This window comes from Panthera onca, chromosome B4 (assembly GCF_046562875.1).
Source record: "Panthera onca isolate mPanOnc1 chromosome B4, mPanOnc1 haplotype 2, whole genome shotgun sequence".
Lineage (NCBI taxonomy): Eukaryota > Metazoa > Chordata > Mammalia > Carnivora > Felidae > Panthera > Panthera onca.
This window is the reverse complement of record NC_138345.1, coordinates 141,070,514-141,087,660: the sequence shown is the minus strand read 5'-3', so window position 1 is coordinate 141,087,660 and position 17,147 is coordinate 141,070,514. Positions and strand designations below refer to the sequence as shown.

Genomic DNA, 17,147 nt, shown 5'->3' with positions numbered 1-17,147 from the left:
TTGGGAAAGGCTCCTATCGTTGTTCTGTAGATATTTCCAGTGAGTGTTCTAGCATCTTGCCCAACATAAGGGGTTCGTTTCTCTAAATCCCTTTCAGCATGTACCCGTGGGCCTGGCCCTCACCAAAAACCCGTATGGACTTAACTGATACAAATCGGAGAAACCAGGTTGGTGAGCTTGAGTCACTTACGTTAAATTCTTCAACAAGCCTGTGGGGTCCTCAGTCACTTTAGGAAACTCTGACAATGCTTACGAGCCAGCCTTATTCCAGGCAGTGTCAAAAACTTGGGGTCTGTCTGGATCCTCAGAAGACTTAACTCCAAAGGTGCAGGTTTTGATAGTTTTAGGAAAGGAAGGAGTTGGGGAAGCTTGGAGGAAAGGGAAGCTTGCTGAGATAATCAGAATAGGGAAACCGAGTGTGCAGGAGGTGGGATAAGGCGGCTGCCTCTTGTCCTGAAACAGAAGACAGGGCAGTGGAAAAAGAGGCTCGGAAGCTTTTTTGTCTGCTTGCCTCAGTCTAGAAATTGTATTTTGCAGGCAGGCAATTTTAGATTCCTGGCAACATATTGAAGCTTCAAAATTCCAGTCAAAGTAGGCATCCCATTCAGTTTTTTGTTGTTTTTTATTTTGAAGTAATCTCTATGCCCAACATGGGACTCGAACCCACGACTCTCGAGATCAAGGATTGCATGCCGTACTGACTGATCCAGCCAGGCCCCTGCCCCTGCTCCCCTGCCCTTTTAATCAGTTTTGACAATTAAAAAATTAACGTTTATCTATCTTTGAGAAGAGAGAGAACATGAGCAGGGGAGGAGAGAGAAAGAGGGAGACACAGAATCCAAAACAGGCTCCAGGTTCCGAGCTGTCAGCACAGAGCCCCACGTGGGGCTCGAACTCACGGAGTGTGAGGTCATGACCCGAGCCGAAGTCTGACGCCCAACCGACTGAGCCACCTAGGCGCCTCAGTTTTGACAATTTTAGAGCCATGGCTGTCCGGTTTTGAAAAAAGTAAGTTAGGGGAGATCGAAAGTTCTTCACAATGGCCCCTGACGTTCTAAATTACTTTTGGTTCCATGGGTCTGTTTGGTTAGAACCGCAGGAGAAGTCACCGTAGTTTTTAAACATACAACTGGCTGGGGTCCCAGAAAGGGGGGACGTCCTCAAAGGAGTGTGATGTCTGGGCTCCCATTTCTTGGAGGTTTTCAGAGCAAACATGATGAGGGAGAAGGCAAGCTGACACCCCACAACCCTCCCCCAGGTGGGGTACATGTGACGTTCCTCAGGCACTCCCGCTGCCCAAGGACAAAGGAGAGGACAGAAAACAAATGGTCACACTGAGAGTCTCCAGAAGTTTACAAATGTCTTACTAAATTACAAGAAAAAGGCAATCTCATCAATAGTCTCATCTGCAGAAAACTGTGGACTCAGTTTCCTGGAGCCCCAACTCTACCCTCCCCTCCATGTGATGTGGGAACAAAGGCAAGAAGGAAACGGTAAATAACATTAAATTTATTACCTGCCGCCCGTTGACAAATGCAGAGTATAACATTTCTCCAGGAACCCCATACTGTCCTAATGTTAATACCTTACTAGAAGAAAACAACCGTAGCCCGACAATAGGGAGGTCTCCAGTATCTTAGGAGTTCTCTTTGGCATATCAAAGTCCTTCTGGAAAACTCTCTGTTGCCTTTACCTCGCGCAAGTCCATAGTATATAACCAGTCCAGCCCAGCTCCTCCTGCCCAGGGGTCCTGTCCTCGTGCTTTAGTAAAGCCACCTTTTTGCACCAAAGAAGTCTGGGGAATTCCTTCCTAGCCGTGGGCTCCATACCCCCATCAAACAGCTTCCCGAACCTTCTAGTTCTGAGGAGGCTGACCCACGGCCATCACACAGACGCCAAGGGTAACCTAGCACTCACACACCGAGCGCCGAGCAAACTCGCCCTCCAGCTCCAGGGTGGGCGACAAAGCCGGGCGCTCTGGCAGCTGCGAACCGGACAGGTTCTCGCCTGTCCGCTCGCCGGCTCCGAGCTAGTTGCCGGGTTTCCCGTCGGGACTCCAGGTCACCGAGCAACGTTAACCTTAAAAATGAAAGTTATTTTGCCAGCAAAAATGGGTTTCTTCGGGAAGAGTGGAGAGTGCAGTCCGGACCAAGCGGGCTACGGCAAACCCCAGGCGAGCCCACAGAGGAACGGGGCTTCGCGGGGGGCGGGGGCTGGGAAGCTGGCCGGGTCTGAGCCAAAGCGCACTGGAGGGAAGCGGGGCGCAGAGGCGTCTCGTCGGCCGGGCCGCAGGGCGGGGGGGGGGTGTCCACCCAGACGCAAACCTCGCGGCGGGCCAGAGTCCCTCCCACGCGGAGCCCCCAGCGGGGTTCGGGGGACACTCCCGTCCCAGCCTCCCCTCCGGCAGGGCCGAGCCCTCCCCCTGGCTCATTTTCACCTTCCCAACCTGACCCCGCCTCCTTTATTTAGCCCGCGGTGGGCCTCAGTTTCCCCACCTGGGCCGCCGGGCTCCCGGCCGGAAGTGCCCTGCCCGCCGCGACCTCCGGGTCTGCCCCGCCCCCTCCCGGTGACGCAATTCCGGCGCGCCGGCTCCCGCGCGCTTGCGGGGTCGCGGGGCAGTGACGCCGCGCGGGGGGCGGCGGTGGCGGGAGCTGGAATCGCGGTCGGTTAGCGGGGTGAGCCCCGTGCGGGGACCCTGCCCGCCGCCAGCCCCACGCCCGCTCCGCCCCTCTGGGACGCCGGCAGGGCGTGCGAAGCCGGCCGCGTGCCCTGTGCCCGGCCCAGGCGCAGGCTCTTGGGCTTTGTCACGCTTCCGTGACCCCCCAAAGGTTGAAGGCTGCTGGACGGGAGCGCTGCCGAGCTGCGGGCGGCGGGGGGGGGGGGGGGGGGGGGGCGGCGGGCCCGCGGAGCGCAGGAGCCTGGGAGTGCAAGTTGTGAGCCTCTGGGTGTGGGTTTAGGGGGCCGCCTGGCGTTCAGCCCCGTCTGAGCCTCTCCCGCGGCTGGGAGGCTTTCCCGCCCCAGGGCCTGGAGCTGCGACCCCGGGGCCATGGCCAGCGTCCCCCAGCTGTTCGACGACCTGTGCGAGGCCCTCCTGCCCGCGGCGAAGGCCCGTCTGGGCCAGCGCGGCGTGAGCCGCAAGAGGGCCAAGCAGGGCCTCAAGAGGGTGGCCTACAACGCTCTTTTCACAAATCTGTTTCAAGAGGAGACTCACAAGTTGCAGGCCGACCTCTCGAAACTCCCGGTGAAGAACAAGGTCCTCCTGCTGTCCTTCGACCTGAGAGCAGGCGGTCTCGGCCCCGAGGCTGACCGTTTGGAGGAGCTGGTGGAGGAGCTCCAAGCAGCCCCCGGCTGTCCGCTGACGGAGGTGGCGTCTGTTTTGGACCTCCTGGTCCGGCTGGCGGGCAGCGGGCCCCCTCAGGTTCTGCGGCGCAAGCGGGACTACTTCTTTAACAACAAGCATGTTGGGAGAAACGTGCCCTACAGCGGCTACGACTGCTACGACCTGAGTGTGTTTGAGATGGACGTTCAGTCTTTGATCTCCAGAGAGGAGTACTTATGTCAGGACATGGTCCGGAAAGCGCTTCAGGTGATGGAGGCGGCACCAGGCACTGGCCTGCCCACCGTTGGGCTCTTCTCATACGGTGACCCTTGCAGCGACAGGTTTGAGAGAGACACCCGGGTCTCGCTTTTCGGTGCCCTCGTGCACAGCCGCACATACGACATGGATGTCCGGCTGGACCTGCCCCCGATGCCTGACAGCGCAGACCTCTCTGGACTAGCCATTAAGGTAGAGTGTTTGCTGTCCTGCCTCCAGCTCCCAGGGCATTTGGAAATGCCTCTTTTGACCTTCCCTGGGTCATGGTAAAGGTAGGAGAGTTCTCCCGTCCCGGTCACTTGGTGGCTGAGCCGTGGTGAGGCGGGGCTGCTGGAGTGGGCTTCCGCTTCTCCGGCAAGGACACCTCTGCCCACCTGCGGACCCGAGCAGCAGGCTGTGAGTCCTCTGTTAAGAGGTGAGGCGGGAGGTCGCTTCCTCTGTTCTCCAGAGTTGCTAGTTACACTTAGGTTAATTACAAGAAAGTAACCAGGTCAGTCCCTCCTTGTGCCAGCCACATGGAGCACTCGGTAGCCACGTGGAACAAAATACTGGTTTGTACTACACGTGCAGTATTTTTCACCTACAATGTGGGATGTTTCCTACGTTATTAAGTAAATCATTGTTGGCCTTTATGTTTTGTGGTTTTCTGTTGCTGGTGGATGTGCTGTCATTACTGTTATTCCCCTGATACAAGAAATTCTCACTATCATGAACATCTTGGCGTGCATACGTTTTCTTGTGTCCACTGTGATTTTTTTCCCCTGGGTTCCCCAAAATGGAATTTCCAGATCAGAAGCATTTCATGAAAAATTCTATCGTAAGTTATGTTGACACTTATACGTCTTATTAAATTGGAAATTGATACTGTTTTTTAAATGTTTACTTATTTTGGGGGCACCTGGGTGGCTCAGTCAGTTAAGCGTCCGACTTCAGCTCAGGTCATGATCTCATGGTTCGTGGGTTCGAGCCCCGTGTTGGGCTCTGTGCTGACAGCTCGGAGCCTGGAGCCTGCTTCGGATTCTGTCTCCCTCTCTCTTTGCCCCTCCCCTGCTCATGCTCTGTCTCTCTCCAACGTTTATTTATTTTTGAGAGAGCGCGTATAGGGGAGGAACAGAGGATCCAAAGTGGGCTCCACGCTGTCAGCACAGAGCCTGACGCAGGGCTCAAACTCCAGAACCATGAGACCATGACCTGACCTAAAGTCAGATTCTTAACCGAATGAGCCACCCAGGCATCCCTGGAAATTGGTAATCTGTTTAATTCCTTAAATGGTTCAGTGGTAGTGAAAATGTTGTGTAGTACCTACGTGCTTGGGAGAAATAGAGGAGATATTCCGCTAGGTATTTCTTGTAATTAGTAACTGGAAGTGTATGGAAAAGTCCTGGAATTCTGATCACACTTGGCTGAAATTTAGACCCAAAGGCATACGTGGTGTTTCCTTCTTCCCTGTGGTCTCCAGGTTCCTCAGAGTGTGGATCAGTCGGAGGATGAAGGGTTCCAGTCAGCATCTAACTTGACTCCTGACTCCCAGTCTGAACCAGGCATGACCCCGGACATCGACCTGTGGGATGCTGTGCTCACCTACGAGGCCAGCAAGCGGAGGTGCTGGGAACAAGTTGGATGGTACGTGTGCTTTTAACCGGGAAATGCACCCCCCCCCCCCCCGCCCACGTGTGAGCATGGCTTTGTAGCCTGGCTCCGATGGGATTAGGAGCCAGGCAGTTTCAGTCAGGCTACTTTATAGAATTGCCCGAGTCACGGGAGGTGAGAAAGATGCCGAGGGGAAGGACCTGCCGGCCCCACAGAGGTTGCCCTGTGCCAGTGACTTCTCCAATTCAGACAGTCCGTTGGCAGCTGAGTTACGTCCTTACCGTGAGGGCTCCCGGCCAGAGGTGTCAAGGGCAGCCTGGCGGGCTATGTGGTCAGGGTCAGGGAGAGGTGCTCCCTAGGCACAGGGTGCCGGTGAGGGGGCGTTCTTCGTGTGCACGGGTCTTCACATCTGGGGCTGACGATGCTGCTGTCTGGCTGATAAGTTCCGGTCACACAGTGCTGCCTTGACTGGGGCCAGCATCTCCGTCCCTGGGTTCGACTGGTCCAGAGGCCTCTGCACTCAGGACCTCTCCCGAGTCCTCCCAGGATGGGGACAGAGGACACACATTTCCCAGTAGTTACTCCTGGAACCTTCTCTTCCCATGTCATCTGCTGGCAGTTCTGTAGTCTGCCAGTTTGGGGAGCAGTGAGGGGAAGAGCCAGGGGTAGCAGGGCATCGAGTGCCTTCTGATGCGGCCCTGGGCTCTGGCGGGGTCTCCCGAGCATGGCCGCAGGCTTGCGGATGGGCACTTAGGTGCTGGTTGTGCTCAGGCGTGGCTCCTGCTGGGCAGCCATCTGTCCCTCCGCAGGCAATTCCTCCAGGGATGGCCAGCTCCCTGCTTCCCTCAGCGCCACTGGTGTTAGTGGTCATGTGGTCTTTCCTGTCCTGTAACCTCCTGTTAGGGCTTCAGGCCTGTCTTGTGCGCGCACAGCGAGTCTAAATGTGGCTGCTAACCCTTCACGTGTGTCAAGACTGGGCCGAGAAGCTAGCACTTTCTTTTGTAAACATTTGCTTGGTGGTATCTCATTTATCCTACTTTTCTAGGTCACCGTTTAGGAGATCACTCTGTCCACGCCCCTGTTCTGAATGCACTTAATCTCCTTGGTGTCCCCCAAAGGCCGCTGACCACAGTGGTCTTCCCTGTGAGGATGACTGGCCGAGCCCCCAGGACAAGAGTCTGTCCTCTCAGCGCACCATGGGTGGCTTCTCCAGGGAGACCTTTAGGCCACGCTTCGGCTAGTTGTGGGTCCCACATTCACCTGTTCTGGTGGGAACCTGACCCCCCGACCGCTGATCCCCTGACCCCCTGACCTTCTGACCCTGGAGGTCTTCTGCTCAAACTCATTTGGTAAATCTCTGGTGCTTGTTTCAGTTTGGTTCCTGGGCACCAGCTAGTTTCCTACCCTGAGTTCAGACTAGTGGGCACTAGGGAAGGTGCTATCCCTCCAGAGACAGAGCCGCCAGTCCCCCGACAGCCCTAGGACCGTGACCTCTGTCCCCCCACAGCCTTAGGACCGTGGCCTCTGTCCCCTCCACAGCCCTAGGACCGTGACGTCTGTCCCCCCATAGCCCTAGGACCGTAACGTCTGTCCCCCCACAACCCTAGGACTGTGACCTCTGTCCCCCCACAGCCCTAGGACTGTGACAGCTGTACCCCCACAGCCCTAGCCGTGGCCCCTATCCCCTCCACAGCCCTAGGACCGTGACCTCTGTCCCCCCACAGCCTTAGGACTGTGACCTCTGTCCCCCCACAGCCTTAGGATGGTGCTCTCTGTCCCCTCCAAAGCCCTAGGACCGTGACCTCTGTCCCCCCACAGCCTTAGGACCGTGACCTCTGTCCCCCCACAGCCCTAGGACCATGGCCCCTGTCCCCTCCACAGCCCTAGGACCGTGACCTCTGTCCCCCCACAGCCCTAGGACGGTGCTCTCTGTCCCCCGACAGCCCTAGGGCCGTGACCTGTCCACTGAGACCCCGGAGGACCCCTCCTCTGTGCCTCACCCTGCCACCAGCTCCGGCACCGGGCCGCCTTCCCTGCTGCCGGGCTTCTCTGCCATTCCTCTGTGGCCGCCACCCGTTCTGGGCGCAACGGTTTCTTTATGTTAAGGGCTGAGTTCCCTGTGGGGATAGGTTTTCCTTCACGCGCTTTTCTCCCTCGGCTCTGAATCCCCAAAGGGGGCGCATGTGGCCACGGTGGTGCTGGGGTCGGCCCTGGAAGGGCGGGGGCAGAAGCAGCCGGGGGTGTGGGAGACGTGCACACACCTGCCTGGAGGGACTCCCTGGAGGAGCGTTTGGAAGGACTTCGAAACTTGAGAGGTTTTTCCTTTCCTCGGGCTTTTCTTTCCCCTGGGAGGTGAGGGCTGATGTCCTTGGTCTGGCCACACCCCACCTGCCCATCTGGACGCCTCGGGACTGGCCTCTCTGCTTCCTCCTGCCCCTCCCTCTCGCCTCCACGCAGCTCGTGCTACTGCCAGCACCTCGTTGCTCTGTCTGCCACGCCGGGTGGCTGCCCCTGGTGTGGAGCGAGGGCCAGCCCTCCCGTGGAGTCCTCCCGGCCCCACTCACGCTTTCCCCTTTTCTCGCCGCTCCCAGGGCCCCTTGTTCCCTCCCTGGCCCTGGGTTCCGAGTCAGTGCTTCCTTGTTTCCTTTGCAGCACCGGCCCCTGAGGGCTTGTCCGCCTGGCTGCTCCCCGATACTTGCTGAACGAGGGGAAAATCCGTTTATGGTGCGTTGTCGATTAAAACGCATTTGTACTTTAACAGCTTCTAAGATGTGTTGTTCCTGACCTTGTATATCCCTCCTGACGGGATCAAAACGTGCTGGTGGTCAGACACATGGCTGATGTGGGAATGTCCCGTAGCTTGGAGCTCTTCCCCCACAGGAAATGATTTTTGTCTTTGAAGAATAAATGATCCTCTTTCTGATATGTTTTTGATATGCTAGACCTAAAATTACTTTTTTTTTTTTTTTTGCAGAGGAGGAGAAAAGAGCTGGTTAGGTATTAAAAATGAGAAGAGTTTTAAAAGGGTCTGTATTCCCTGAGCTCCCTTTATTAAGAAATGCCTCTTTCGGTGGATCTTAAAAACCAGGCTTTCATGCTTTTCAGTAAGGGTTGAGAGTTTTCAAAGGAATATTTAAAAAGCAATACTGGGGTTTTTTTGGCTGCTTCTGAACGATATGGCTGTGCTGTGTAGACACCGTTTGTGAGTTCCCGGCGAAGGACCCTGTGGAGGCAGAGCTGCTGGTGCCCAGAGGCGCCCTCTGCGAGGCCCAACGTACCTGTTATGTCCTGAAAGTTTGTGAGACTTGCTCTGAGGAACGGAATAAAGGAAACCTCGATGACACGTTCCGGGGGCCGGCAGGGGGCTCTCGCTGTCTCCAGCTGCTCTGGGCTCTGCACCCTCCCAGGAGGAAGCCTGTGGGAAGCCTGGCCGCACCTCCTGCCGGGGAGATGCTGCCCGGAGTCCCTGACCCGGAGTGGTGGGGACCACGAGCTCCCCCTGCCGGCCGCCTGGCACGTTCAGCAAGCTCTCTTTCACTCCTTTCCCAGGGGGGGCAAAGTGTACACGACGTGAAATTTGCCATCTTAAGCATTTTAAGGATACAGTTTTGTACCTGGATCAGGCAACTTAGCGGGGTGTCTTCAGGGTTCCTCCATGTGTAGTGTCTGTCACAGTGTCCTTTCCAAGTCCGGATGGTCCCCATTTTATGGACAGGCCGTGTTTTGTTAATCCGTTCATCTGTCCGTGGACACTTGGGGTGTGAATAATGCTGCCGTGAACATTGTGCTTATTCTTAACATGCAGATACCTTGTGACTGTCACCCTGAGGGCCTCCGGGTGCCCCTTGGGCACTGGGCGGGTGGGGGCGTTTGCTTCTGCTTCGGTTTCACACCCGGTCTTACCGTTGGGAGTCCCCCTCTCTCCTGCCTTCTGTTCGTGCAGCTAAGGTGCGCGTGTCGCCTCGCCTGCTCAGTGCCCCCTCCTCCGTCTCCCCCACAGCCCCCCCGGCCACAAGGAGGAGCCCTACCTCACCGAGGCGGGAAGGGACACCTTCGACAGGTTCTGCAGGCTCCGCCAAGGGGAGCTACAGGTGCTGGGCGGGGGCCTCCTGCAGGCCCCGCAGCCCGTCCTGGTGAAGGAGTGCGAACTGGTGAAAGACGCACTGAATGTCCTGATCGGGGTCGTGTCTACCACATTCTCCCTCTGCCAGGTAAGGGCGCGCCGGCACGCCGCGACCGCACCAACATGGTGTCGACGGCCTGCCGATGGCCTGCCGTCCGCCTGGCGCTCTACGGGGTAGAAGGGGGCCCCGGCAGGAAGCAGGCGGCCTCATGTGCGAACCTTTGGGTGCTGGGGGTGGCTGGAAGCCGGCTCCGTGGCCTGCCCGGAGATCATGGAGACCGTCTTCTCTTTTCAGTCCCAAACAGTGTTTCTTTATTAACATCCTTGTAAAACTGAACAAAAGTGAGACGTTTATTGCTAGTGGTGAAACAGTAGAAGTGTGCCCCCCATTTCCCTGCCTAGCCTTAAGAAGTGTCAAGGGGCCCTCTGAGCCTTCCCTGGGCTCAGATAGGTGCAGACTCAGCCTCCAGGAGCACCTGCCCGGCAGGAGGGGGCCATGCCGTTCGGAGACCTTGTCGTTGGCTTTACCCAGGGCTCTTGGCAGCTCCTTGCTGGTGGGCGGGGCCTAGGGCATCCTTTTTGCCTCTTGCCGAGCACTTGTAGAGTAAACAAATGTATTTACAAACATCAAGCCTTTTTTTTTTTTTTTTTTTTTTTTAATTTTTTTTTCAACGTTTTTTATTTATTTTTGGGACAGAGAGAGACAGAGCATGAACGGGGGAGGGGCAGAGAGAGAGGGAGACACAGAATCGGAAACAGGCTCCAGGCTCCGAGCCATCAGCCCAGAGCCTGACGCGGGGCTCGAACTCACGGACCGCGAGATCGTGACCTGGCTGAAGTCGGACGCTTAACCGACTGCGCCACCCAGGCGCCCCAAACATCAAGCCTTTTGTACACGTTATTCTGCATGCAGACTTACGGTATCCAGCCTTTCTGTATCTTTTTTTTTTTTTTTTTTTTTTTAAGTGTGTATTTATTTACTTACAGCAGGAGAGCAGGGGTGGGACAGAGAGAGAGGGAGAGAGAATCCCAAGCAGGCTCCATGCTGGCAGCACAGAGCCTGACACAGGGCTCAAACTCACTGCGAGGTCATGACCTGAGCCGAAATCAAGAGTCAGACGTTTAACCGACTGAGCCACCCAGACACCCCAGATGTTTCATTGCTAGTATATAGAAGTAACTGGTTTTGTAGACTGCCACTTTGCTGAATACGTTCATTAGTTCTGATGTGTTTTGCGTGTCAGGGTTGGAGTTCTTTAGGGTTCCCCGTATATGAGATCCCATCATTGGGGTGCCTGGGTGGCTCAGTTGGCTAAGTGTCTGACTTCAGCTCAGGTCATGATCTCACAGTTTGTGGGTTCAAGCCCCGCGACGGGCTCTGTGCCGACGGCTCAGACCCTGGAGCCCGCTTCGGGTTCTGTGTCTCCCTCTCTGTCTGGCCTGCCCCCACTTGCACTCTGTCTCTCTCCCTCTCAAAAAGAAACAAACATTAAAAAAGAATTTTTTTTTTTTAATTAAAAGAGTTTTTTTTAAAGGTCCTATTCTCTGCAAATAGATAACTTCTTCCTTTCCAGCTTGGATACCTTTTATTTCTTTCTCTTGCCTCATTGCTCTGGCTAGGACTTCCAGTGCTATTTTAAACAGAAGTGGCGAAAGCAGGCATCCTTGCCACTTGCCTTGTCCTGGGGGAAAAGACTTGCCATTGTTGAGTGTGCTGTCAGCTGTGGGGGTTTCTGTACGTGGGCTTTATTGTGTTGAGGAAGTTCCCTATATTTCCTAATTTACTGAGTGTGTTCATCATGAGAGTGTGTTGGATTTTGTCAAACACTTTTTTTATATCAATTGAGATAATCGTATTTTTTTTTTCTTTTAATGCAGCCTATTGCATTGATTTTTTTTTGTTTTTTTGTTTTCACTTCACTTCTTTAACGAGTATTTGTTGTTACTTAAGCCATGATTCAGGATCCCAGGGTGGGAGTCACCACGTACACAGGTGCCCCTTCACCACCCTGGGAGGTAGATGGAGGAGAGGTGGGTGGTGCCAGTTCCAATCTTCCCAGGAAACATGCCTTCTGCCCAGTGATCGTCCTGGGCTGACACCCGGGACAGGGACAGAGAGACTTGTCACCATCTGACCACAGACATCACTTCCGCCAGCAGTCATGAAATCCAGATAGTTCTGCCCACGGTTCCTGGTCTGGTTCTGGTTGGGGAAAGCAGCTGTCAACAAGGGCAGTCAGGGGAATGGGGGGGCACCTGGGTGGCTCAGTCGGTTAAGTGTCTGACTCCTGGTTTCAGCTCAGGTCATGATCTCACGGTTCTTGGGTGTGATCCCTGTATCGGGCTCTGTGCTGACAGCACGGAGCCTGCTTGAGATTCTGTCTCCCTCCATTCCCCCGCCCCCGATAAATAAACTTAAAAAGGTAGGGGCAGACTGGTAGTTCTTGATCTTGGGTCTTGATGTTTTCTGCCACGGGGCTGACTTCTAAAGATAGCTCTGAAGCAGCTCACAGCTCAGTGTGACCCTCAGCAAAGACCTAACTGATGGATTTTTATAGGTTGAACCACGTATTAATATGGTGCTGGATTTGATTTGTTAGTATTTTATCCAAGATGTTGGCATTTCTGCTCACAAGGGATGTTGGCCTGTAGTTTCCCTCCTTGTACTGTCTTTATCTTTCTTTGGAAGCAGGGTAGTACTGGCTGCCTAGAATTAGGAAGCATTCCCCTCTCTTCAGTTTTTGGAAGAGTTTGAGAATAGTTAGTGTCAGTTCTTTGGTAGAATCATCTGGTCCTGGGCTTTTCTGTAGTTGGGAGGGTGGTTTGTTGTCATTGTTTTCTTTAAACTGTGATAAGATACACAAAACATTTACCACCTTAACCTGCTGGGAGGTCCTGGGTTGGTGGGAATGATGCCTTCACTCGGGTGTGGGCCGCCGGCTTGCTTGTTGCCCTTCCGCTGCCCGCCAGGTGCCAGTGCTGAGGGGGGCTGGCCTCTGTGGCTCTCACTGTCATTGCAGGGCGCAGCTCAGCAGCAACCATCCATCATTTCCTTGGGACACGTCCCTCGGAGTCAGTCATTAGATCGAACGGCAAGCACTGTTTTAAAGCTTCTGCCCCCGAGGACATTGTTGTGTGGGCCTCTCGGGGAGTGTGGGAGGTCACTCGTGTCCCCACACCCTTGTCCACGGTTGGCTTGACCTCCTGGACACGTCGTCTTTCTCGGTGTGGTCGGTGAGGAAGGATGCTGTTGTGTTTCTGCGTGTGTTCAGTACTCGGGGTGGGACAGAGGGCTGTGCTTTCTGACCGTCTGCTCTTGGCTTTCGGCTCTTACTTTTGGTGTGTTGGTTTGGGGCACCCGGTCCGGGGACGCCGGGCAGCGCTGTGGCTGGGTGCGTGGGTGCAAGGGGACGTGGTGCCCGACCTCAGTAGCCTCTCCTCTGCTCTGCCCTGTCCAGCCAGCTCAGACCTTCATGGTGAGGCGGGGTGTCCGCGTGTCGGGAGCGTCCCCCGAGAGCATCAGCAGCCTGCTGTCAGAGGTGGCCGAGTGTGGGACGCACTACGCACGCCTGAGCCAGTTCTCCCTGCAGCCTCTACTGGACCCTTCGTGCAGCAAGGGCCTCGTGCTCCAGGTACAGGCCCGAGTCTCATGGCTGTCAGACCGTCCTGACAGCTATGACAAATTCTGGGAGAGGGCCTCACAGATTCTGCCCCGGGAGCACTGAGACCAAACCTCGTGCCTCCCTTGGTAAGGCCTGAAACCCGGTAGTGACTCTTGAGGAACGGGGTCCCCAGTGATTATGTTTCAGCTCATCTGTCACTTAACTGTGGGCCATGGGCTAGAGGTATGGCCAGCATTTGGGGGGCCTGAGCTGTTTGGGGTGGGTACATGCTGCCTGGTCCCCACCGGTCCTCAAGGAGTCGCCCAATGACTGACACAAGGTCCTCCCTTGAGGCGAAGTTCCAGGAGCCGGGGCCGACCGGGCCGCCTCCAGGCTGGGCACCCCCTGCCCGGGGACAGCAGGCATCCAGACGGAGCAGGGGAGCAGGGCGTCTGGGGAGAACTGAGTGAAGAGCAACGGGGAGGCTGAGCCAAGGAGGCAGAGCGCTGGGGCCCACGGGGGCCGGGCCGCACGGGTTCCTTCACGTGGGGCCCTGCAGCAGTGTTACTGGGTGATGCGATGAGGCTCGGGTTTTAGACGGCGCAGGCTGGGCCCGTGGCAGTAAGAAGGAAACTGACGAAGACAGGAGGGACTGCATGGGGGTTGTGGGACGTGACGGGTGGGTGGACTGACTCTTGTTCCAGAGCGTTCCATGCAGACCTCCTGTGAAGACGGCTGCTGAGCTAGGGCCAGGGCCCAGGGCCCAGGACGCGTGTGCTGCCACCACCCTAGTGGTTTGAGCAGCCAGAAACCCTCTCGAGGTGGCACCTGCGTCCCCGTGGGGTTTCCTGGCGCGGCTGGGGTGTCTGGGCATGACCCATAGGTGCCTGTTCCTTGGAACATGGAGCTGCAGGCTTGGGGGATGGAAGGCAAGCCTTTCCCGGCCCCAGTGCGTCCTTTCACGTTCTGAGCTTGGCGGCCACGTCCAGGGGCCTGGCCACCCTCCTCCCAGCCTCCTTGCCCAACAGGCCTTCACCAGCGGCCTGAGGAGGTACCTACAGTATTACCGGGCTTGCGTTCTCTCCACTCCACCCACCCTGAGCCTCCTCACCATCGGCTTTCTCTTCAAGAAACTGGGCCGGCAGCTCAGGTGAGCCTCAGCACGGCGGCTGAGCGTGGGGGCAGGTGGGGGACTGGCTTTGCGAACAGCCCTCCCGGTCCGTGTCTGGACGGCCCTCGCCCAGATGAATGCACTGGGTACTGTGTCACCGGGTGCCACGTGCTGTGTATCTGTTGGTGGCTCGCCACGGCAGGCCCTGTCTAGGGCCGGGGGCTCCTGCCTGAAGGGCACATGGGGTTCCTGCAGACCTGGCTCCTGGCACTCGGGGGCCAGCTAGCAAGCACCAGGCAGAGTGTCAGTGGCAGGTGCCGTCTGGAGAAGGGAACATAAGGGCCTAGGGGTGCTGAGGGGGAGGTTCAGTGGGAGAGGAAGCCTTCCAGGAAGCAGGGTTGGAGGCGGGGTGCAGTGAGGGAGGCAGGAATCTGGGGGCACCTGGAGGGTGTCCTGTGGAGCACAGACCGCTGCAGGGCAGAGAGGGTGAGGGACCCGGGAGGGGTCCCGCCAGTCATCCAGGCTAGAGGGGTGGCCGCCTGGGCGAGGCAGTGGGGGTGCTGCAAGTGTAGGGGAGGTGTCGTGGAGCCCGGGCAGCTCTGAGTCTCCCCCGGGCCTGGCGAGGAGGTGGAGATGCACGGGGTGTCCAGGGAGGGGCCAGGCAGGAACCCTGAACCTGGGTCCTCGAAGTACAGGTGCTCTTGCAGCTGGAGCATGGAGGCCGGCAGAAGTGGGCCTGGGACACGTTTGCTGAGGTGTCACGGGCCTAGGGGCCTTGTGTGTCTCTTGCCTGGCCTCACTCGGGCCCGTCCGTGTGTCCAGGTACCTGGCCGAGCTCTGTGGTGTGGGCGGCGGGGGACCGAGGGCCGAGTTCCCGACCGTGAGTTGTGCACTCTTAACTGAGCGGTGGCCCTGTGGGATCCGGGACTGGGGAGGCGGCCGAAGGCAGGCCCCTTGGTGGGGCGTGCGCTGAGCCCCCTCCCCTGCTGTCTCCAGGGGGTGAGGCTGCTGTCCTACCTGTACCAGGAGGCCCTGGACAACTGCAGTAACGAACACTACCCGGTGCTGCTGTCCCTGCTGCAGACCAGCTGTGAGCCCTACACGAGGTGCGGCCCCGCTCTGTCCACGCGCCTGTGTGACCGCGGCCTCTCGTCGGGCAGCTGCTGGGTGCGGGGCGGGGCGGGGGGGCGGTGTGAGGAGGGGACCGCAGTTCGCCGGGCAGACCGCCGCCTCACCGCCCCCCACCCCGGCAGGTTCATTCACGACTGGGTCTACAGCGGGCTCTTCCGCGATACTTACGGCGAGTTCATGATCCAGGTGAACCACGAGTACCTGGGCTTCAGAGGTAGGCGGCTGCGGGTTGCTGGGCTGGGCCTCTGCCGTCAGGTGGCTCAGGGCCGGTGCCCGACAGCGGCCAGCCGTGTGTCCTGTCCCACATCCAGATAAGTTTTACTGGACCCACGGCTACGTGCTCATTTCCAAAGAGGTGGAGGACTGTGTCCCCGTGTTCCTGAAGCACATCGCACACGACGTGTATGTCTGCGGGAAGACCATCAACCTGCTGAAGCTCTGCTGCCCCCGGGTGAGCCCCCCACCCCCTCTTGTGCTCTTGCTCCCCGTCCCCTGAGACCTGGCCGTCTGTCCTTAGTTTGTGGTGACCGCTCCCTCAGTTTCCCCCGAGTGTCACCAGCAGCTCTGTTCAAAGGCAGGAGGGAAAGACGAGGCATTCAGAGGCTCAGGGGCAGGGGGCTCCTCCCTCTCTGTGCACGGGGGTGGGGGGGTGCCGCCCCGGTGGGCAAGGGTTCCCTCTGTCCCTCTGCACAGGGAGCTGCCCCAGGCGGGCCAGGGCTGGGCCACATCCGCAGGGAGTCGTGTCCTGGCTGGGAGGGTGGGGAGGAAGGGGTTGCCAGGGTTGCCTCCTCCAAAGGGGAGGCCCGGACAGCAGCTTCCCTGTCGTCCGTGGGGCTGAGGCCCTGCGCCAGGGCTGCTGCTGCTGTCTGAGCAGGGAGGCAAGCGGGCTGCCTGTATGGGGCTGGGGAGGGGCCAGGCTCAGCCTGTGGCTAACGGGGCCCCTCCTGCGCTGGGCCAAGAGAAAATGGAGCTGCCCGGACGTGGGGAGGGCCGGGCCTCGGGGGCGGCCAGCAGTGGCGTCTGGGCCGACCGCGGTGTGTGAGTGCCGTGTCCACGGCCCACGCTCCTCCCAGTGAGGGAGGCTGAGGGGATTGCAGTCTTCACAGCTTCCAGAGGGTTGTTCCTGGGAGGCAGGATGGCCTGTGCCGCAGGGCAGCCTTGGCCCCGGGCAGAGACCCCCCACAGCCCGTCTGTGATGGCCCTGGAGCTGTGCCCCTTGGTCGAAAGAGGTGTTTCTGAGAAAGCGAGCTGTCCCCACGAGTCACCGGAAACAGGAGGAGCCGGCCGTGGGTCTGTGTGTCGCTGGGCTCACCTCAGGTTCTCCCTCTTGGTAGCACTACCTCTGCTGGTCCGACGTCCCTGTCCCTCGGATCTCGGTGATTTTCTCCCCGGAGGAGCTGAAGGAGGTGGAGAGGGACTGTGCCATCTACGTGGGGCGCATGGAGAGGGTGGCGCGCCACAGCTCCATCAGCAAGGAGGAGAAGGTGCCGGCCTTTCCTTGCCCCTCCTTCCCTCTAAGGGCCTTGGGCTGATGGGGAGGGGCGTGGGACATGGTGAGGCTGGCCCTCGTGTTCTCTGTCCGGGTAGGGTACCTGGGTGGGGGGTGCACGGGGCAGGGGCTCTGTCCTGTCTTCTCTGGGACTGGCTGAGCAGTGACTGCAGGACAGCAGGACCCGAGGCTCCTGTACTCGGTGGCCTCTGTGAGCTCCTCCCCTGCTTGGAAGGGGCTGGTGTACTGACCCGAACTTTTGAGTATTTTGTGTACCCGGGGAGGGGTCTGATGGAGAGCCCTTTCTGGCCTGGCGTCTGGTGGCCACAGGGAGATATGGGAGGGTGGTGGGGTGGGCAGACCTGAGAGAGCAAGTAGAGGTGGAGGGGGTAGAGCTGGAGGAGGGGAGGGGGCTGGGCCTCCTTCCCTGTCGGGGAGCCCTCCAGGGTGGGCACACACAGGCCTGGGGTCTCGGCCCCGGGTCTCGGCCCTGGATTGCTCTGAGG

At 58.0% G+C, this 17,147-nt stretch overlaps 1 protein-coding gene across 5 annotated transcripts in view; it reads left to right on the top strand.

Annotated features, from left to right (window-relative positions):
• Window positions 1-2,896: 2,896 nt before the first annotated feature.
• TUBGCP6 (tubulin gamma complex component 6) overlaps window positions 2,897-17,147 on the top strand; it is a 22,264-nt gene continuing 8,013 nt past the window's right edge. For all 5 annotated transcript variants that reach the window (XR_009616869.3, XM_060656040.3, XM_060656039.3 and 2 more), the window contains exons 1-10: window positions 2,897-3,787; window positions 5,055-5,218; window positions 9,186-9,396; window positions 12,767-12,940; window positions 13,939-14,060; window positions 14,844-14,901; window positions 15,018-15,127; window positions 15,275-15,366; window positions 15,464-15,603; window positions 16,487-16,636. Coding sequence is in view for 4 of the 5 variants with exons in the window: in XM_060656040.3 (XP_060512023.3) it covers window positions 3,047-3,787; window positions 5,055-5,218; window positions 9,186-9,396; window positions 12,767-12,940; window positions 13,939-14,060; window positions 14,844-14,901; window positions 15,018-15,127; window positions 15,275-15,366; window positions 15,464-15,603; window positions 16,487-16,636 (1,962 nt within the window). In the remaining variant the exon portion in view is untranslated. The remainder of the gene's footprint in view (window positions 3,788-5,054; window positions 5,219-9,185; window positions 9,397-12,766; window positions 12,941-13,938; window positions 14,061-14,843; window positions 14,902-15,017; window positions 15,128-15,274; window positions 15,367-15,463; window positions 15,604-16,486; window positions 16,637-17,147) is intronic.